This window comes from Prionailurus bengalensis, chromosome E2 (assembly GCF_016509475.1).
Source record: "Prionailurus bengalensis isolate Pbe53 chromosome E2, Fcat_Pben_1.1_paternal_pri, whole genome shotgun sequence".
Classification (NCBI taxonomy): domain Eukaryota; kingdom Metazoa; phylum Chordata; class Mammalia; order Carnivora; family Felidae; genus Prionailurus; species Prionailurus bengalensis.
In genome coordinates, this window is record NC_057352.1 from 7,662,727 (window position 1) to 7,684,156 (window position 21,430).

The window sequence follows — 21,430 nt, forward strand, 5'->3', positions numbered from 1 at the left end:
TTCTGATTCAGACCCAGGAGTCACAGCACTGAGGTCCTTCTTTCCCAAGCCCGAGGAGTTCCAGATCCCAGCTCCTCCTCCTTCAAGATTTCTCTCTCAGCCTCTCAGTTCCTTCTCACTCAAACACAGAGTTCCAGTTCCCTGGTGCTCTGCAGGCTCCAGAGGGGGAGGAGGCGGAGCAGGAGGCGGGGATTCCCAGTTAAAAGCCTCCAGAATCTAGTATCAGGCAGACGGAGCTGAAGTACCGGGGCCTCTTCCTCTGGGTCTGAATCAGTCGGTGACCCCGCCCCTTGGATTCTGTAAGGTGAGAGGCCAAAGTATTCAGACACAGGCATCAGGCCGGAGCCCCTCCTCCCCCAGGACTACCCCTTCCTCCTTCAAGAGTTAGGAACCTGGCCCCTGGCCCCCTTCTCCACCTCCCCCCGCCAAGACTTAGGAATCTCAACTCCCAGTTTCCTCTTCCTTCAGATCCTGGAGTCCAGGACCCTAATTCTTCCATTCCTTGGAATGTAGGAATCCAGCCCCCACCTCCCCTCCTCAGATTCAGAAATCTGGGGTCTGCCGCCTTCTTCCTCAACCTAAGAAATCTGGATCCCCAGCCCTTTCCTCCTGCAGGACCCACAAAAATGGCTTCGGATGCGCTGCTCCCTTGTTTCAAGATCCTCCTAGGATTTAGCTCTCCCCCCTCCTCAGGTCTCAGCCCTGCCTTCTCGCTCTCCCAGACCCCACCATGGGACATCCCCCAGCCGCTGCAGTCTGGATCTGGACGTTTTTGCTATTGGTGCTGGAAGCCTGGACAGGTGAGGGGGGCCTGGCGGGAACCTCGGGAATGCCACGGTGGGTGCTTGTGATGGCATGGGGGTGGGGGATGTGAAACACACGATCACGTGTGGGAGCTTCTTCAGGCTTTCCAGAGGGCGGATGGGGGCACACACACATGGCAGCAGGCAGGAGTGCGTCAGGTCTTGCTGCCTATTGCATGAGCACACCAAGCCTGCAGGACTGCCTGCTGAGGGGCGCAGATACGCACGGGAGTATACGGGCGTGTGAATGCATGTGGAAGCATGCTTGGGTGTGCGACTTCGTGTGACTCATGGGCTTCAATGAGTGTACGTGTGCATCTGTGTGGCAAGCCAGGGACCTCGCGTGTGAGGGTGTGTGGACATGTGAGGTGGCAGGCAGATGACTTGCCGTGTGTCTGTTTGAACCCATAGTGCCTTTCTTGGCCCTTCCACTGCCGCAGGGGGTGGTGATCCAACCCTCTCCCTCCTGCTGCAGGACACTTGAGGGCACAGGAGTCCAAGGTGCTGGGTGGCCAGGAGTGTGAGGCCCATTCACAGCCTTGGCAGACAGCCTTGTTCCAGGGTGTCCGGCTGCTATGCGGGGGCGTCCTCATCGATGACAACTGGGTCCTCACAGCAGCCCACTGTAAAAAACAGTGAGTTTTTGCCTGGAGCAGAGGTGGGCTGGGGCCTGAGGGGAGGGGCAAAGAAGAGAGCTGGAGATTGAGCTTCTGAAAGAGGAGGGCTGAGGGAGGAGGGGGCCAGGGGCTCATACTCCTGCCTGGTTCCCAGACTACTCTCCACCGTTACAGGAAGTACACGGTACGCCTGGGGGAACACAGCCTGAAGAAAAAGGACAGTTCAGAGCAAGAAATGGCTGTGGCTCAGTCCATCCCACACCCCTGCTACAACAGCAGCAGCGAGGACCACAGCCATGATCTCATGCTCATCCGACTACGCGGTCAGGCATCCCTGGGGCCCCAAGTGAAGCCCATCAACCTGGCGGATCACTGCCCTCAAGCTGGCCAGAAGTGCACCATCTCGGGCTGGGGCACCGTCACCAGCCCCCGAGGTAGTAGGAGGCAGAAGAGAAGCTTGCTGGCCCCCTGGACCCCAAGCCATTGGCAAAGCTCTGGCTCTAGAAGGAGATAGAGAAGGGACAGTGATTGTGAGTTTGAGACTCACAGGTGGCCCATGTTGGAAACCCCAAAGATCAGAATATTAACAGGAGTGGTGGGAGAAAGAAAGCAAAATAGCAGACTGTTAGAGCAGGTTGCCAAAAAATGAATGGATGCATGAGTGGATGAAAGAATGTATGCCTCCTTTATGGTGGAGAGTGCCATGTTATGAGAACTTTCATAGCACAGGGTCTTTTTTTTTTAATTTTTTTTAAAGTTTATTTATTTTTGAGACAGAGAGAGACAGAGCATGAAGGGGGGAGGGTCAGAGAGAGAGGGAGACACAGAATCGGAAGCAGGCTCCAGGCTCTGAGCCATCAGCCCAGAGCCCGATGCGGGGCTCGAACTCACGGACCGCGAGATCGTGACCTGAGCTGAAGTCGGACGCTTAACCGACTGAGCCACCCAGGTGCCCCGCACAGGGTCTTATATAATCTTAACAGGCTTGGGGTAGATGGGCTCCTCAGTGGCCCAAGAAAACAGGCTCCTACGATCTTCTCCCTCCTGAACCCACGATTCCTGGCACCAGAAACTCTTTTTCTTTACACCCAGGAGTCCAGGCCCTTCCTCCCCCAAGACGCATAGTCTAGTGTCCAGCTCATTCCTCACTCTGGACCCAAAAAAGTCTGGACCTCCATTGAAGCCCTCCCTTTGGGACTTCAGAGTCCAGGCAGCTCCTCACCCTATGTCACAGTGAAAGAATTGAGGCTCAGCTCGGAGAGGCGTGTGATTCACCAAGAAGCAGCAAAGCCAGGACTCAGGTCCCTGCCTGTCTGGCTCTTACTTCTAAGGAGACAAGGGACACTGTGGAAACCCACTGGCTCATGAATCAGTCAGGTCAGTTCACACCATGCTCTGCCCTTTTTTCTGGGCAAGTCCCTTTCCATCTCTCGGCCTCACTTTCCTCATCTGCAAAATAGGGATAATTGACCAATAGATTTTTTTGAAGTTTATTTATTTTATTTTTGAGAGAGAGAGAGAGAGAGAGAGGGAGGGAGGGAGAGGGAGGGAGGGGGAGAGAGAATGAGTAGGGGAGGGACAGAGAGAGAAAATATCCCAAGCACACTCAGCACTGTCAGCAGAGCCTGATGCGGGGCTCAAACCCATGAAACGTCAGATCATAACCTGAGCAGAAACCAGGAGTTGGACACTTAACTGACTGATGCACCCAGGTGCCCCTGACCAATAGATTTTTAAGCTCCATAGGGTTCAGGTTAAAGCTCTTTTCTTCATGGTGCATTCCTAGTGCTCAGGATGGTTCTTGGTATACAGTAGGTACTCAATAAATATTTGTTGAATGAATGCATGGATGACTGAATTATGGATGAATGAATGTATCCCTCTTTTAAAAAGCGATTGTGAGTTCAGATGTCTTACAATCAATGAGATTGTGAGTATACAGCTTCTGGAGAATGGAGGTGCCAGATAGAAGTTTTTTCCCTTCAAGTCTATTGCTCAAAGGTTAAGAAGAAAGATTAATTCCATTTTCTTTCTTTTTTAAGTTGAAGTGTAACTGGCACACAATATTCTATTATTTATTTTTAATTAAAAAAAATTTTTTTCAATGTTTATTTATTTTTGGGACAGAGAGAGACAGAGCATGAACGGGGGAGGGGCAGAGAGAGAGGGAGACACAGAATCGGAAACAGGTTCCAGGCTCTGAGCCATCAGCCCAGAGCCCGACGCGGGGCTGGAACTCACGGACCGCGAGATCGTGACCTGGCTGAAGTCGGACGCTTAACCGACTGCGCCACCCAGGCGCCCCAATTTATTTTTAATTTTTTAAATTTTATTTTAGAAAGAGAGAGTGCAAGCTAGGAAGAGGGGTGGGGGTGGGGAGAGAGAGAGAGTCTCAAGCAGGCTCCATGCTCAGTGAGGAGCCTCGTGCAGGGCTCAATCCCACGACCCTGGGATCATGACCTGAGCTGAAATCAAGAGTTGGACACTCAACTGACTGAGCCACCCAGGTGCCCTGCAATATTCTATTAGTTTTGTGTACACAAAAAATATAATATATATATTATATATAATATATATATTATATATATATATATAATAATAAGTCTAGGTACCGTCTGTCACTATACAAAGTTGTAACAATATTATTGACCATATTCCCCGTGGTGTACATTACATGGTTAATTCCACTTTTAGTCATTAATTCAATTTGTTTGTAAGCATCTGGTAGTCCCAGCTGCTGTATTATGTGAAGTCCCTATCCTATGGATTTGCATGCTAGGTGGGGGAAATAGACAACAAACAAAAATACATATAAAATGAATTATTAGGTAGAGTTAAGTGATATAATGAAGTATCATGGACAGTTAAGAGGATAGGGAGAGATAGAGGGATGGTGTCTTCATTAGAATGGTCAGGGAAGGCTTCTAAAATGAAGTGACTTTTGGGAGAGGTAGGATTTAGCTGAATTGGGGTGGTCTGGGGATGGGAAGATTGGAGAGACAGGGTCATAGGTGTCACAAGGGGGCACCTCCATGTCTTTCAGTCACCTGATCCTTAATTTGTGAATGACTTTGGGATGGGGCACCTGGGTGACTCAGTTGGTTATAAGTATCCAAGTCTGAGTCTCAGCTCAGGTCTTGATCTCAGGGTTGTGAGTTCAAGCCCCACATTGGGCTCCACACTGGGTGGTAAAGCCTAGAAAGTACGAAAGAAAGCAAAAAAGCAAGAAGGAAGGAAGGAAGGAAGGAAGGAAGGAAGGAAGGAAGGAAGAAGGGAGGGAGGGAGGGAAGAGAAAGGGAGGGAGGGAGGGAGGGAGGGAGGGAGGGAGAGAAGGAAGAAGGAAGAAAGAGAGGAAGAAAGAAAGAAAGAAAATGACAGGATTCTGGGCAAGAAACAGAAGGTAAGGTCCAACAGCCTTTCTCTAGATGTTGGAAAGGAAACTGCAGGGGCCATAGCTTTGTTTAATGTGGTGAGACGTGATGTGTCCTGCAAAAGGTGTCAGAAAACCCTCCTGTGCAGCCATGCATGTACAGAAGGGAGGTTAGATTCACCTAGGGACTGAGGGAAATGGTTACTCTCTCTGGGAACTTACAACCTCTGTCCCCTCAGAGAATTTTCCTGACACCCTCAACTGTGCAGAAGTAGAAATCTTTCCCCTGAAGAAGTGTAAAGATGTCTACCCTGGGGAAGTCACGGATGGTATGATTTGTGCAGGAGACAGCAATGGGGCCGACTCATGCCAGGTGAGTGACCTCTGAAACCCCCTTCTTCCCTTGGCCTTCAATGCCCATGGAGGCTTGGGGCTTGGCATCAGGGGAAACTCAAAGAGTTAGCACCCAGAGAGGTTATACTCCATCTCTAGAGTGGGAAGCAGGTTCAGAGAAGGCCACACTCTCCCTGCAGGTCACACTGCACAGGGATCAGGAACGCTAAATTGTCGCTATCATTTTCTTGGGAACTCTTGTCTTCAGGATAGGGTGCAGACAGAGGAAGGGATAAAGGGAGCAAGAGAAGATGTCCATGCGGGAAAGAGTCCGAAGCTAGAAGGTGAGCAAGCTCCCTGCTCCCTTCCGCAGGAATTTGTGCTGACTCTATCACTGACCAGGTAGCCAGCCACCTTTCTTTGGGACCTGATTGGGTTTCCTAGCACAGTGGCCTTCTCCTATGATTTGTTCCTTGGGAAGCAATACTCTCTTGCCAACTGGCCAGAGAATGGTGCCATTGACTTTAACCCTCCCTCAATGAGCTCCCCATCCCCAAGATGACAAATCTTGGGATTTGCCATAGATGTAACAGTCGTTCTTATTTGGCTGCAGTTTCAGTCTTCAGGGCTCCCCCAGCTTTGTCTCCCTCATGGAAGTCCCACCCCCTTTGCTAATGATTGGTCCCTGAAGACAATGCTTCCATGCTTTCTTTCCCATTGGCCAGGAATGAAATCATTTCCATCAGTGTCCTCCCAGGAAATCTAATCTCTCAGGATGGTTCCAGTTCCATAGAGACAAAGATCTCTTCCCAAAAGACCCACCATTGCCCCTTGCACGTTTGTGTGTGTGTGTGTGTGTGTGTGTGTGACCACAAGAACTCTGTTCCTTCCCTCTCTCTTTGGTAACCGGATTCAAAGATCTGTTCGCCACTGGCAGGAACCAAGACATCAGCTCAGTCCCCTCCATGTAATCCTCACTGTCTTCTTTCTGACTTGGACGTTTGAGCCATCATTCTCTTCCCTCCTTGGTCAGGATGTCCCCCGTTGCCCTTGCACACCCAGTGTGTGTCCCAGTACATGAAGCCCCACCTTTCTCTGTCACCATTGGTCCCAGGATACAATGCTCTTATCTCTATTGGTTAGAGGAACAAATCAGCTACAGAACTAGTACTAAATGTGGGATGCAGCGGGGGATCTTAGGTGAAAGTATTCTCTTACTCTCCCCTTCCAGGGAGATTCCGGGGGCCCGCTGGTGTGTGATGGTGTTCTCCAAGGCATCACATCCTGGGGATCAGACCCCTGTGGGCGGCCCGAGAGACCTGGTATCTACACCAACATTTGCCGCTACTTGGACTGGATCAAGAAGACCATAGGCAGCAGGGGTTGATGCTAGGACAAGCCCTGGACCCACTTCAATAAACTCACAACTCAGCCTTGCTCCTTGCCTGTCTGTGCTTCCTCCTTGCTGGGAGGGATGGAAAGACGGGGGTCTGCGCCTTGCTGGGACATTTGATGGGTGGTCTACAGAGATCAGGACCACCCCCCACCCCATGGCCACTCTGGCTACCACCATTGCCTGGAGTGACCCCCTTTATTTCTGGAAGGGCTTGGAGGAATGGGAGGTTAAATTCAGGGGAGAAGACACACAAGGATTTCCAAATATCCGGTGAGTTGGCCTGCAAAAGACAGATTTGAAAGAATTTCTTTTTTTAATTAATTTATTTTGAGAGAGAGAGCTTGTACAAGTGGAGGAGGGGCAGAGAGAGAGAGAGAATCCCAAGCAGGCTCCACCTTGTCAGTGACGTGGGGCTTGAACTCACAAACCATGAGATCGTGGCATGAGCCGAAATCAAGAATTGGATGCTTAACTGACTGAGCATCCCTAGAAGAATTTTTGTTTAGTTGTTCCAAGCAGCTAAAGTGTTTCTAAGTTTTGCAGGGAGAGTTCCCCTTCCCCATTTTAAAAATTATAAGAGGGGTGCCTGGGTGGCTCAGTCAGTTAAGTTTCCGGCTTTCACTCAGGTCATGATCTCACGGTTTGTTGAATTCAAGCCCCATGGCGGGCTCTGTGCTGACAGCTCAAGCCTGGAGCCTGCTTGAGATTCTGTGTGTCTCTCTCTCTGCCCCTCCCCTGCTCGCACTTTCTCCCTCTCTCAAAAACAAACATTTAAAAAATTATAAGATATGTAAAGTGCAGGAAATACACAAACACCTTAAATATGCACCTATGGAGCTACCACCCAGGTGAAGAAATAGAACACGGACAGCCCCCAGAAGTCTGGGAGACAGATTATTTTTCCCCCTTAGGAGAAACAGAAATCTTTCTCACAGCTTAGAGCTTTTCTGCTGTGGTGAGAAAATGAGTCACTTCATTGAAGGTGCCCAAACTGAAGTATGGAGGAAAAGAGATTTGGAGGGAGTTTTCATCAAAGCAGAGGCTAAATGTAAGTCGTCTTGAGAAAGATGTGTGTGGAGTGGGTAGTTATTGTAAGAATAGAAATAAATTGCAACGGGGGGGGGGGGGGACTAGCTCCACTCTATCTCATCTCCATGTATGTTTCATTCCTTTCTTGCTACCAACCTCTAACTCATTTATTTGACTCTCTGACGCCTTTCTCTACATGCTTCTGCATTTTCATGGTGCTGGCTCCCTGGTGCGCTTATCCAGTCTCTCTCCTTACTTCATAACCGCTGAACTTCACCTATACCTGCCACCAACTGCTTTGCTTCCCGGGGATTTCCCACATTATATACCAATAGGAGAGAATCCCATTGGTCCAGGTCAATTTTTCTCCTTCAGCCACATGATAGGTTATTGAATGGCCAATGGTTTGACTGCATTCTGGTCAGGTGACCAGTCCCATCCAATCAGTGGCTATGTGGAATCAGGGGCTACGAGTCGTCTGGGATGGGCTGTGGGTGGAGCAATTCTCCGCAAGGGGTGTGGGTGTGCTGCATGTCTTGCATGACGCACATCAATCTCTGTCCTCCGTGAAAGTCCCCGAATACCAGAAATCCTGAGGAAGTCTTTCATGCCTGATAGTAAACTCCTGGAGCTGGGGATGCATTTCTGGAGGTGAGACTCAAGGGTCATCTCGGCCTAAAGAATTGTTTTAGAATTTTTATTATGAATAATTTCAAGCATATATAAAATGGTGTAGAAATCCTTGTACACCAACTGAATCAAAACCAGTTCTTTCTCCTCTACTACACACTTCTCTAATGTGGGAATATTTTGAAACAAACATTAGCTATCATTTTGTTCTCAAATATGTTCATTTGTATTTTTAAAACAGTATGGCAAGCTACAGTTCATGGGCCAAATCTCAAGAGGTATAAATAGCTTTTAATACTTGATTTGATGCCAGGGAGCATTAATTTTGAACCCTAATTAAGCAAGATGTTATCCCTCCAAAAGAATTCCATTTTTCTGATTAATAGACCTGTATGACAAAAATTGGTAACAAATGATTATTTTGAATTTCATCAGTTAAAAATGTTGGCGGGGGGGCCTGGGTGGCTCAGTTGGTTAAGCATCTGACTCTCAATCTCAGCTCAGGTCTTAATCTCAGGGTCATGAGTTCAAGTCCCTCATTGGGTTCCACCGTGCAGCCTAGTTAAAAATTTAAAAATGCATGGAAATTTATTTTCTTTCTTGTTATGTAGATACCTACATAATATCCTCAATTTTGCTTCATGGTCTAGAAAGCCTAAAATATACACTATTTGGTCCTTTATTGGAAAAGTTTGCCAACTCCAGCTCTAAAATATAGACTCTTTTAAAACATAAAAACCTTATGTTATCACCGCTTACAGAGTTAGTAATAATTCCTTAATATCATCCAATATCCAGGTGATACTTAAATGTCCCCAATGGAATATAAACCAGAGAATACTTGAAAATTGATTTATAGTGTTAAGTAGGGGCATGACTGAGGTCAGTGAGGGGAAGAGACTTGTCCAAGGCCAACCAAAATTCAGGAATCTGGGAGGGGTCAACCAAAATTCAGGGGTCTGGGAGGAAATCAGAGCACTAGGCATGGACAAAAGCTGGAAGGAGCCACTTAGTCAGGGAGCTTTTGGATAGCAATGTCAGAGTCCAAAATGAGTTCAAAATGGCTTATGTACAAGAAGAGATTGATTGATTTAGGTGGCTAAGAAGGCTGTGGGGATGGTTCATGATGTCAGAGGATGTGACATGGGTACCAGAGTCTCAAGTACTTGAAATGGTGACTTAAGCCAATTAGCTCTCTCTCACACACTCACACACTCTCTCTCTTTGACACTTTCTCTCTGACACTCTGCCTACTTTTCTCTGCTTCTGTTTTTTTTTTTTTTTTTTTAATGTGTAAGCTGTTTTTCAACTCTGCTTGTCTCTTTCCCTCTCCTTTGGGTCTCATTCTAGCCCCTGTAGACAGACTTTTTCAGAGGAAGGGAACCTAGCAGCTACGACACACCCAATTAAGCAAACACAGTAGAAACAAAGATCTCCATTCTCCTGGCATCTTCATATTACTCCTAGGGAAGAACTCTGATTGACTGAAGAACTCAGCTTGAACTGAGCCCACCCCTTTGGATCAATCATTGTTGCCAGGGAGGAAACAATGCTTTTGTTGGCTTGGCCTGGGTCATGCATCAATCACGTGGTTGGGTGGGCAGATGGTAAGGTTTGGAGAACTATGATTGAAACTTTCACCAGAACTATCTGAAATAAAAGAGCAGCTTCCCAAAAGAAGTGGGGAACTGTTCTTGAAAGAAGAGGGAAGAGAATCCAGGAAGTCAGAAACAATAGGCCTTCGGAATCCAAGAGGCTGAGTCAGGAGGTTCCAGGGTCACAGTGTCCATGATCCCTCAGGGCAAGGCACAGCTGGCAGGATAACCAGATGCCTGTTCTCAGGCATGATCATGAGCTGGAGGATGAATCATCACACAAAGGTTCAGGACACAGGTTTGAGGGCAAAGGAAATATGAGGCTGGGTATCTGTGTGGGACTTGAGAGCGGGTGCTGGTGCTAAACCCACAGGGCACAGGAGGGCTGGGACTTGGAGGTCTCACCAGCGTGGGGTGATGCATCCTTAATAGGCCCATAGGGTCCTGAGTCCATTTGGAGCCAAATAAAACTTCCAGGGTGTGTGACAGTATCCCAGGAAAATTTTCTTCTCAGAGTGTGGGTTTGTATAATCATAATGCTATGGGCAATCCTCAGCATTTGAATTCTGCTTCTTCTGACTCCTTAGCTATATGACTTTGCTCAAGTGGTCGAACCTCTTTTAAACCTCCATTTTATCATCTATAATATGGGGAAGACAGTCCTAACTTGGACCCATGTGAGAAATAAAAATGAGTTCTGAGAAGTGCCGGGCACGTCACACTGCAGGTACACAAGAAATGAAAGCTTCTTCATTCTGGATTGATGGGGTAAGGAAGCTAATATTAACTCAGCATATGCTGTGTGTATGTCCATTTTCTTTTAATAATTTTATTTAATCCTCCCGTTTGCCTTGAGAAGTAAATTTTTCTCTCCCCCACTTTATTTATTTTATTTTTTTTAAACGTTTATTTTTGAGACAGAGAGAGACAGAGCATGAGCGGGGGAGAGTCAGAGAGAGAGGAAGACACAGAATCTGAAGCAGGCTCTAGGCTCTGAGCTGTCAGCACAGAGCCCGACGCGGGGCTCGAATTCACAGACCTCGAGATCATGACCTGAGCCGAAGTCGGACGCTTAACCGACAGAGCCACCCAGGTGCCCTCTCCCCCACTTTAAATAAAGGCAAAGTGAGGCTCAGAAAAATTGAAGTCACTTACCTGAAATCACAGGACTGGCAATTAGGATTCACACCTGGGTTGGTCTGACTTGTGAGGCCAAGTTCTTTCTCTCACACCACATGGCTGAATGGCTCAGGGGTTAAGGAAAGACAGTCTACAGTTGGCAAATCTGTGGATGACAGTGGTTTGCAAACTAGTATACTAGTATTTATTTAAGTACCTCCTATGTTCCCTGGTGTGGGCTGGGTATGAACATCAGGTTTGTTCCTTCTCATGTTTAGGTGTTTAGCAACAACATCAGATTAAATAATTAAACACAGAAAGACAGACATTCAGAGCACAACAGAGGAGAAGTTCAGGGGATGTATGAATGAATAACAGGGCTCCAGAGGAATGAGGCTCCTTTCTTCTTTCTGACAGAACGCTGATGGGGCAGGGAGCTGAAGAGAGAATCCAGGGATAAAGATTTGGGCACTAGATGACAAATTGGAAGTCTTACTAAAATTTCCCTCCTTAAGAAGCCAGGAGAGAAAGATAGATTACTGACTCACAGGGCTATGAGGTTAAGTGGCCTGGGGTCTACTGCTTCTTGATTTGGGAGCCCAAGTCAGGAAGGCTGACATCCCTCAAGGCCAGGGTCCTCCTGTGGAATTGGTGACATCAGGCGTCTGAGTTCTGGAGTCTCATTTTGGATTTGATGAGAGTAAGTGTCTTAGAAAGTTTGGGGACTTAGCTTGAATTTAGTCAGTATAGGATCAATATTAGTATGGTGTTAGTTGGTAGACTTTATTTTAGAAGTTGTATGAGACGAAGAGTCAAGGTGGTGTGTGGAATTGGGAAAATGAAGGCGGGGATGGGGAAAGGAGTTGGGCATGGAAATTAATATGGAATTTCAGATAGAAATTGGGTTGAAGAGGAGAATAGGGCTGGAAGTGGAGCCAGAGTGTTAAGATTAGTGTGATTTGGGGGTGAGTTCATGGGGAATATGTCAGTGTGGGCCTTCTGGAATATTACAGGGATGGGCACTATAGTTGTGCATGGGTCAGGCTTGGGACTGAGGCTATGGTGACATCAATTTTGGTCAAGGTTGAGTTTGGTTTATGGTTAGGGATTCAGGGTTTGGGTCAAGGTTTATCGTTGATTGAGGTGTAAGCCATAGCTCAAGCTAACATTTGGAGTCAGGGACTTGGTCAAGTAAGTTAGAATTGGACAAGGATAAAGCAGAATTGAGGGTTAGGTTTGGGTATGAAATGAGGTTTCAGGTTAAGACTCGGGTTTGTGTCAAGATTGGTGTTGCAAGGGGTGCCTGGGTGGCTCAGTCGGTTGAGTGTCTGACTTCAGCTCAGGTCATGATCTCGGTTCATGGGTTCAAGCCCCGCATCAGGCTCTGTGCTGACAGCTGAGAGCCTGGAGCCTGCTTTGAATTCTGTGTCTCCCTGTCTCTCTGCCCCTAACCCACTCGCATTCTGTCTCTGTCTCTCTCAAAAATAAACATTAAAAAAGATTTTTAAAAAATTGGTGTTGTGAACTGTGTCAGTAAGAATTGTGCTTGAAGCCAGTGACTGAGGTCTTTCTCACCTTCTCATGAGCACTTGATCATATCTGATCAGGCCTTCTCAATGGCACCATCATCCATCGAGCAGGAGACTTGAAGTCTTAACAACTGTCTCTCACACCACAACATCCATTTAATCCATGCCTAACGCCTATTGATTTTCTTCTCTGAGCACATATTGAATCTATTTTCTTATTTCCACCTTCACCTCCTAAATGGCCTTATCCAAGTCACCATCATCTCTCATCTGGATTATAGCAATAGTCTCCTTATGTGTCTACATCCCCTTAAAATCCATCCTCCATATAGCAGGTAGAGTGACATTTTGCAAACACAAATCTTGTTACGTCACTCTGTGACTGAAGTCCAAGTGGTTCACCATTGTCTACAGAATAAAGTCAAACTCACCATGACATACAATGTTCTTTACCATCTGGTTCCAGCCAACTCCCTGTCTCTGAGTTCCATCCATGACTCCTTTCCATCTCAGAGCCTTTGCACATACAGTTTCATCTAAATGATATACTCTCCAATCCCTTCCCATTTTATTCCAGTTAAAATTTACCGTTCTTTCAACTCTTAGCTCATTGCCACTTCCTGGGTCAAGGTCTCCAGGAAGTGCTTTCCTTCAGAGCACACATTGGACTTGTAATTTTACATTTGTTTATGAATTATGCATCTTTATTTTACACTAGACTGTCAGCTCCTTGAGAGAAGGAACTCTGTCCAGGTTTGTGCACCATAGTATCCTCAGCATCTAGCCCAGCCTGTGTATATAGATGGTGCTCAGTACGTATGAAGGGTTGGATCTGAAAGGCAATGTGGAAGGAGGGCTGGAAAGAGAACTAGGATTGGAGGCAGGACTGGGTTTGTTGATTACTGTGGCTTCAAGGTACAGATTCAAGTTAGAATTGGGTTTGGATTCATGGTTTAGGATCAGATTTGAATTTAACATTGAGGTTTTATTAAGGAAGATTTTGGCTGTAGGAACCAAAAACTCCAAACCAGATAGGAAACCTGAAGAAGTCACAAGATGAAGAAGCACCATAGTTGGTTAATTCACTAGCTTAGAGACCTCATCAAAGACCCCATTTATCCCCATCTCTCTCTTTGGCCATCTTCACTGTTTTGGCTTGGTCTGCCAGATGTTTCTCTCCATGGCTCCAGCAGAACTGCCACAGTTCTATAACTTACATCCAAAAGGGACATCATCTGGCAGAAGAAAAGAGAACTCTTCAGGTGTCACTTTTGAAAATAAGACAGTCTTGGGGCGCCTGGGTGGCGCAGTCGGTTAAGCGTCCGACTTCAGCCAGGTCACGATCTCGCGGTCCGTGAGTTCGAGCCCCGCGTCGGGCTCTGGGCTGATGGCTCAGAGCCTGGAACCTGCTTCCGATTCTGTGTCTCCCTCTCTCTCTGCCCCTCCCCCATTCATGCTCTGTCTCTCTCTGTCCCAAAAAATAAATAAATGTTGAAAAAAAAATTTTTTTTTAAAAAAAAAGAAAAGAAGACAGTCTTTCCTAGAAGTGCCCCAATGATCTTCCTCTCATTATTGGCCAGGACGGCCTTTCATGTCCGTGTCTAAACCAGTCACTGGCAAGCAGAGTATGGGTTTCATGTTTGGTGCTTTACTGCACTGAAGTGTAAGGATGAAAGATTATCCAATCAAAATTGGGGTGCTCATAGGAAGGCAGAAGGAGTGAATGCTTGGGTAGGCAACAATAATGCCTATTATGTTATGGGACAAAGGTAGAATAGGGTTGGGGTTGGCGTTCAGATAAGATTTGGGCTGATAGCTGAGGAACCAGTCACATTTTGGAGGTCTGCTTTGGAAGTTGGGTCAATTCTGCTTTTAGGAATTTGCCTTCAAGTGATAATCAAATAATGGTTCCCATTTCACTTAAAGTAAAAGCCTAAATTCTACATTGGTCTTCAAGACTCTATGTCCTTTGAGTCCTGTTATGGCTCTGATCTCATGGTCTGACCTTGTCTCCCTTGGTCATTCAGCTCCAGTCAAAATGTCTTCCCCGTTAGAATATTCTAGTCTCACACCTGCATGTTTGCTCTGCCTGGAACTCACTACCCAGAAGTCGCTACATGGATCCATTCATCATCTCCTTCAGGATTTTGCTAAGATGTCACCTTCACATGGGAGTCTTTCCAATCATTGTTCCCAACTATATAACCTTAGGGATTTCTGAGCGTGGAGAGAACCAAGAACTCCCTATCCCTCTTCCTGTTTTTATTTTTCTCCGTAGCACTTACCACCACCTAACAAACAATATATTTTATGTACTTATTTTTGTATTCATGGTCTCCACCTGCTAGGAGAGACTCTGTGAAGGAATTTTTGTCTGCTTTGTTGACCGCTGTGTCCCCAGGAGCAAAACAGTGTCTGGCAGAGTAGATGTCCAAAGGATACTTGAATGAACACAAGGAACAAAGATGAATGTACAAAGAAGTTAGTTCATCCCAGCATTATTATAATTAAAACTATCCAAATATACTCCAGTTTGAAACACATTACATAAATCATGGTACAATCATAGAATGGAATACTATCTGTGGAAGGAAGGAAGAGGAAATTATCTAAATAAACTACCAGGAAAAATTGTTCAAGGCATTTTACAGAGGAAAAAAAAAGTTAGATTATGGAATGCCCAGTACAGGGTTTTGTTTGTTTGTTTGTTTGTTATAAATACATAGTATGATAGAAATCTATGTATACGATGACAACAGTGAGCATTTAGTAGGGTGGGATTAGGGAAAACACTCTCTTTTTAATTTATATCCCTATATCAGGGCTGGGAGTGGGTTCAGGCTCAAAGACACCACTAGGATCCAGACTGGACAGGTTCCCACAAGCTGGTCAGAATTAGGGCACCGGGGGTAGGTTGCCCCTGAGGGGGAACAAGGACAAGAAAATGGCCCCAGAGGAGGCCAATCCCAGAGCTCAGCCCTCCTTTGACTCCAGCTCCCGTGGACCCCCTCAGAGCTAGCACCTGGTCTCTCCAGCGGCAGGCCACGAGAGACGTCGGACCAGAAGGGGCGGGGGCGAACTGGCTGGGTACCGCCCGACCCAGGCCTCCAGAGGGAGGGTGGAGAAAGAATTGAGTGCGGCCAATTGCTTTAGCTGCCTCAGGGCTTCGAGATAACTGCGAACACAGGAAGGGGGGTGTCTCAGAGCCGGCTCCACCTGCACCCCAGGGCGCTGGGGGCGGGCGTGGGGGTGGAGGTGGTATAAGAGGGCCGCCCTGCACAGGGCTGGACACGCTTGGCTCCCGACTGAGTCCGGAGCCGAGATCACATCAGACCCTCCAGAGGTGAGAAGGGGCCTCTTTTGGGGTGCAGGATGAGGCTGGCTGGACAGCTGGCTCCTGCTCCTAAGAGGAAGAGGAGCCTGGAGTCCCGGTTCTGAGGGATGAGGGGCTGGAAGTCTGCCATTTGGCGTCCGTCGGGGGAAAAAGGAACTGAGGACCTAGACTTGTAGATGGGGAGGGATGGGAACCCAGATTCCTGGGTCCCAAGAAGAAGGGAGGTCTGGAAGCCTGGCCTCCTGGGTCTGAGGGAGGAAGGGCTGGGGCTGAGACCCCTGGGTCAGCTGGGGGAGAGTTGGGGGCTTGGACTACTGCTTCTTGAACTCTTTGTCCTCCCCAGTCCCAGCAGAAGAGGCCCTTCCTCTGCCTGGCAGCCCCTGGTGAGGCTCAGAGAGGCCACCATGGCAGGATCCCTTCTCTTGCCACTGCAGATCCTACTGTGTTCTCTAGCCCTGAGATCTGCTGCACAAGAAGGTAAGTGCTGAACTGGGAGGTCTGGCTTCACCCCTGGAGTCTCCCTCCATGCCCACTGACCCTTCCCAGGGCCCTGTCTCTCCAAGGACTCCCTGAGTCAGGACCCTCCCCCTGCAGCGGCTCCCGCCCAAGGAAAACAAGACTCTTCTGCCTCCTGCCCTATTTTTTCCTGCTTCCTTCTGACTCCTGGGGTCTCTGTGCCCTCCAGTCCATCTCCTGCACTCAGTGTTGCTCCCATAAGCTTCAGTGGTTGCCTCCAGACAAGATGCTTCTCCTGGGTTTCTGAGCAGACTCCCTCTGTCTCTCTCCACCGCCACGTCCTGCATTCTCTGCACTGTTCTCCATTTCCACCCCTGCATTCTCCTGTCTCTCTGTCTCTTTCCATCTTTCTCTCCAAAACCAGCAGCTGCCTCTTCAGCCCCCTTGATGCTCGCTACCCACATTTCCCTCCATGTCTCTATCCAGCCCAGGGTGACAAGAGTGGGGAGAAGATTATTGATGGAGTCCCATGTACAAGAGGCTCCCAACCCTGGCAGGTGGCCCTGCTCCGGGGCAATCAGCTTCACTGTGGAGGTGTGTTGCTCAATGAGCAGTGGGTGCTCACCGCTGCCCACTGCAAGATGAGGTATGTGGCAAGGACTGTGGAACCCACTCTCTGGGTCTCTGTCCCCCTTTCTCAGGGTCTCGGTCCCCCTCCTTCTGGGTCTCTCTCCTCCTCTCTTGGGGTCTCTGTCTGCTTCCCTTGAGGTCCCTGTCCCTTCTCCCAATGACAGAGTTTCTCTCTGAATGCCACTGTCTCATCCCAGTGAGTACCAGGTGCACATGGGCAGTGATCAGCTGGGTGATAAGAGAGCCCAGAAGATCCGGGCCACACAGTCATTCCGCCACCCTGGCTACTCCACTCAGACCCATGTTAATGACCTCATGCTTGTGAAGCTGGATCACCAAGCCAGTCTGTCGTCGAGTGTGAGGAAAGTCAAGCTGTCCTCCCGCTGTGAACCCCCTGGGACCACATGCACCGTTTCTGGTTGGGGCACCACCACCAGCCCGGATGGTAAGGCTGTCTCAGGGACCCAAGAGCCCTGGCTCCTGACTCCTCCTCCCTCGGACCCCAGAGACAAGGAGTCAGGCCCATTTCATGACTTGAGGGTTGAGCCTCTAGCCCCATCTTCCTTCAGGGTCCAAGCACTCTGGGGGCCCCAGGTCCAGGCCTCTGACTGACCACCCCCTCTCTCCACCAGTGACCTTTCCATCGACGCTAATGTGCACAGATGTCAGACTCATCTCCTCCCAGGACTGCAAGAAGGTTTACAAGGACCTGCTGGGAAAGTCCATGCTGTGTGCTGGCATCCCCAACTCCAAGACCAATGCCTGCAACGTGAGACTCCACCTGTCCCCATCCCTGGCTCCCCTGTCGTCCCCACAATACAGAATCTGTGCACCTGACCCTGGTGCCGAACCTTCCCTTGTACCCCATCCCACCCGAGGGCCAGTTTTCTTAGCTCTCTCTATCCTGTTCTCTGCTGGGGCAGTAGTGCGAGCCCAGGAGGCTGGCATGACCCTGGGGATGGGGCAGAATGGCAGTGGGAAAGATGATGTTGAGACAGGCAAGTGAGGCACTGGCTTCAAGCCCAAACTTCAAGTGGATGCCAAAATAAATCATATTCTACTAATGCAATATTCTACAAAATTAGAATCTGTGCAGGGGCGCCTGGGTGGCTCAGTCGGTTAAGCGTCCGACTTCGGCTCAGGTCATGATCTCACGGTCCGTGGGTTCAAGCCCCGCGTCAGGCTCTGTGCTGACAGCTCAGAGCCTGGAGTCTGCTTCGGATTCTGTGTCTCCCTCTCTCTGCCCCTCCTCCATTCATGCTCTCTCTCTCTGTCTCAAAAATAAATAAACATTAAAAAAATTAAAAAATAAATAAAATCCATACAAAAAGTCCATGATGAGCAAAATATCAGAATTTTCAGTAAACAGCAATCAGTCTTACTGAACCACTCATTTGCCTCGGTCTCCAGTAGTGATGCAGCATAGCACTGTACTGACCTCGTCTTTACCTAAAGTTGGGATACCGTGCTCAGCATGGACTTTTTAATACCAAATTTGATTTTTTTTTAACTATTGCATTACAATACTATTTAGTGCAATTATTGAGATTTTGTGCCCAGAGCTAATGTCTCCTCCACCTTATCCCGGTCCTACTTTTTAGGAAAGGAACTATCTCCCCTTCCTCTTTGTTCCTCCTTCTTCATCTTTTTATTTTTAATATTTATTTTATTTATTTTGAGGGAGAGAGAGAGAGAAAGCAGGGAAGGAGGAGAGAGAGAGGGAGAGAATCCCAAGCAGGCTCTGAGCCTGTGCCGACAGGCACAGGGCATGGGGCCTGACCTCAGGAACCACGAGATCATAACCTGCACCGAAATCAAGAGTTGGATGCTTAACTGACTGAGCCACCCAGGAACCCTGTTCATCATCTTTATAACCTCCTCTCTGTCTCTAAATGTCATCGCTTTCCATCTTCCTCTCTCTCTCTCCCTCCTTCTCTCTCTCTCTCTCTCTCTCTGTCTCTCTCTCGTCTGCCGTTGTCACTCTTTTTATTTACCTGTCTCTACCTGTGTTCATCTCTGCTTCACCCCCTACATTTCTTCCTCTCTGTCCCCCTCTTCCTTCTGCCTTCTTTCCACCCTTCTTTCTGTACCCCCACTCTCTTTGCCCACGTCGGTACAGTTTTCAGGGGAAGTGGGGTGGTGTGTGTTAGAGATGGGGGGGGGATGAGACAAGGATGTATGTCCTAGAGAGTGGCAGGGGGTGGGGCTTTTTCCCTAGTGAGGGCCGGCTTCATGAATATGCAAGTTGTGCAGTGGCACAGGGCTTCACTCCACACTCGGGAGAGTCCCGCACATGGTTTAACGCACTTCTGTTGTTGTCTTGAATCTCTTAATAATTTTTGAACAAGGGGGCTGCATATTCATTTTGCACTGCAGTCTGTGAATTATGTCATTGGCCCTGCCCCTGTTCCCCTTTCATGCTCAAGGGGCATGTATCCATTCTCTGGAGACGATGCTCCTTCTCCCTCTGGCTTGGCGAAGAGTCCTTAACGAGGGGAAAGTAAGTGGCACTCTAACCTTGGAAGCTCCCTCACCTCCCAGTGATTGGTCCCATTGGCTGGGGCACAAGTCGAGGTCTTCAGATAGCCATTTGATTCTCTCCAGGACAGCACTAATTTGTGCTCTCCCACTGGTCCCCAGAGACCATGAGTCTTTTCCCATTGGCCAGAGTGGAAGTTCATGGTCTGGCAGGACAGAGATGTGATAACTACACACTGTGGACATGTCTGTGGTGGTTGCTCTGAAACCAAAGCTAATCTGCTCTTTCTTCTCCAGGGTGACTCAGGGGGACCACTGATGTGCAAAGGTACCCTGCAAGGCCTGGTGTCCTGGGGAACTTTCCCTTGTGGCCAACCCAATGACCCAGGTGTCTATACCCAAGTCTGCAAGTACTTCAAGTGGATAAATGAGACCATGAGAAGGCATGGCTAATCTCTGCATACCTCCCATCTCTTCATCTATACTCCTGGAACAAGAAATTTACAGAAATAAGGACGTGATGAACTGTGGTCATTATTTGACCTTACCTTTCCTCAAAGACATATTACAACCTCAACAATATGCCATGTGTGTAAACCAATCAAATTAACAAAGGCCTAACACACAAAAACCTCAGTATTGGTAAAGACCAGCACTCTTAACCAGCGGAACTGTAAATCATGCAATTTTTATGGAAGGCAGTTTGGCAAGGTGAATTGAGACCCTTAGTTACCACCGTTGACCCTGTGATTCTGGTTTAGAAAGATATTACTGAAAAAATAAACTAAAAATCCAACTGCGGAGCAAGGTTTGAATTCATCACAACAGTATCCTGGCAAAACAGTGGAAACACTGAACATGTCCCAAATCAGTGGATTGTTTAGATCAATAATAGGCCCGTTTGGGACAAGGATGTTAGGAAGCTGTTAAGGATAATAACTTTGCAGCATTGCTAGTGTTATTCAAGAATGTGTTGTATGATGGAACATGAAAAAAGAGATACAAATATGTGTATGTGACTCTAGCCACGTGAAATGAAATAGTCACAGAATAAAATCCGAAAAGACATGTACTAACCTGCATTCAGTGGTAGTTACAGGGTGCCTCCTTCCTTCCATTTATTTTCTGTGGGTGTGCACTTTTGCAACATGCAAACAAAGGTGGAAAAGCCCTGAAGATCTAAGGCTGGGGGAGAGGGACCCTTAAGAGAGGGAGACACATCTGATTTTGAGCCCTCGCCCTGCTCCCTGCCTAGTGACCTGTTTCTGTCCATTTCCCAGATTTTAGTTTTCCTCATCTGTAAAATGGGGGAGACAGAGAGATAGAGAGCAAGAAAAGGTCAAGAGGGAAGAAGGAAGGGCGGAGGAAAAAGGGAATAAGCCTACCTCATTGGGGTGGAAAGGACGTGAAAGTGTTCCTGAGTATTCCACAGGTGGCAAACCAGGAAAGAAGGAAGTTTTCGGGAAGGATAAGGCTGGCGGGGGGATGGGACACCTGAGTCCCCCAAGAGCCCACCCAAAGTGAGCAGCCAGCATCCCAGGTGCCAGAGAAAGATGGGGGAGGGAATTTGGGTTGGTGGGGTCCTATTCTCAAAGAAGGCAGGGGAGGGACCTCTGGAAGAGAGGAGGGAGGAGTTGCCTGTGACTCAGAGACTGGCCATGCCCCTGGCTTCATGCCATCCAAGGCTCTCTGGGCAATCACACCTCAGACACTGCTGACAGAGGGATCCTCTCCAGCCCAAGGCTCACCCTCCTGCCTCCTTGCCAGTTTCTCCCCCAGAATTCCGAGCCACTGTCCTCCAGATCCTTCCTCTCCCCATCTCATCTCCTTGGCAAGTCTCTCCTAGCCTCCAACTCCTCTACTCCTCCCCATATTGCAGAAATCATAGGAGTCCAGACCCCTCCTCAGACCTAAGCATCCCTGCCTCCAGCACCTCTCCCCTCAGACCCAGGTGTCCCCTGGCCCCTCCTGCCTCTGTATCAGTGTCAAGTTTAAGTAAGGAATGTCAAGGGTTTCCAGCCACCATCCTCCATGAAGATCCATCAACTTCTCCTCTCCCAGGCAAGTCGCCCCAAATCAATATTCGATCTAAAGTTTAAAAAGTAATGAAA

At 48.1% G+C, this 21,430-nt stretch overlaps 2 protein-coding genes across 3 annotated transcripts; both read left to right on the top strand.

Annotated features, from left to right (window-relative positions):
• Nucleotides 1-7: 7 nt before the first annotated feature.
• KLK8 (kallikrein related peptidase 8) lies at nucleotides 8-6,560 on the top strand. Of its 2 annotated transcripts, none has more exons than XM_043598397.1 (6): nucleotides 8-304; nucleotides 694-800; nucleotides 1,279-1,438; nucleotides 1,595-1,854; nucleotides 5,030-5,163; nucleotides 6,355-6,560. In XM_043598397.1, exons 2-6 carry the CDS (start codon nucleotides 731-733, stop codon nucleotides 6,508-6,510), a joined length of 780 nt encoding a protein of 259 aa, XP_043454332.1. In that variant the 5' UTR covers nucleotides 8-304; nucleotides 694-730; the 3' UTR covers nucleotides 6,511-6,560. The 2 variants fall into 2 exon arrangements, with proteins under 2 accessions (XP_043454332.1, XP_043454331.1); XM_043598396.1 differs by having other exon boundaries at nucleotides 14-304; nucleotides 723-800.
• Nucleotides 6,561-15,663: 9,103 nt separating this feature from the next.
• On the top strand, nucleotides 15,664-20,391 carry KLK7 (kallikrein related peptidase 7). The gene is made up of 6 exons (XM_043598398.1): nucleotides 15,664-15,764; nucleotides 16,099-16,232; nucleotides 16,698-16,857; nucleotides 17,039-17,286; nucleotides 17,474-17,610; nucleotides 19,617-20,391. The coding sequence occupies exons 2-6, from the start codon at nucleotides 16,160-16,162 to the stop codon at nucleotides 19,770-19,772; spliced, it is 774 nt and encodes a 257-aa protein (XP_043454333.1). The 5' UTR covers nucleotides 15,664-15,764; nucleotides 16,099-16,159; the 3' UTR covers nucleotides 19,773-20,391.
• Nucleotides 20,392-21,430: the final 1,039 nt, after the last annotated feature.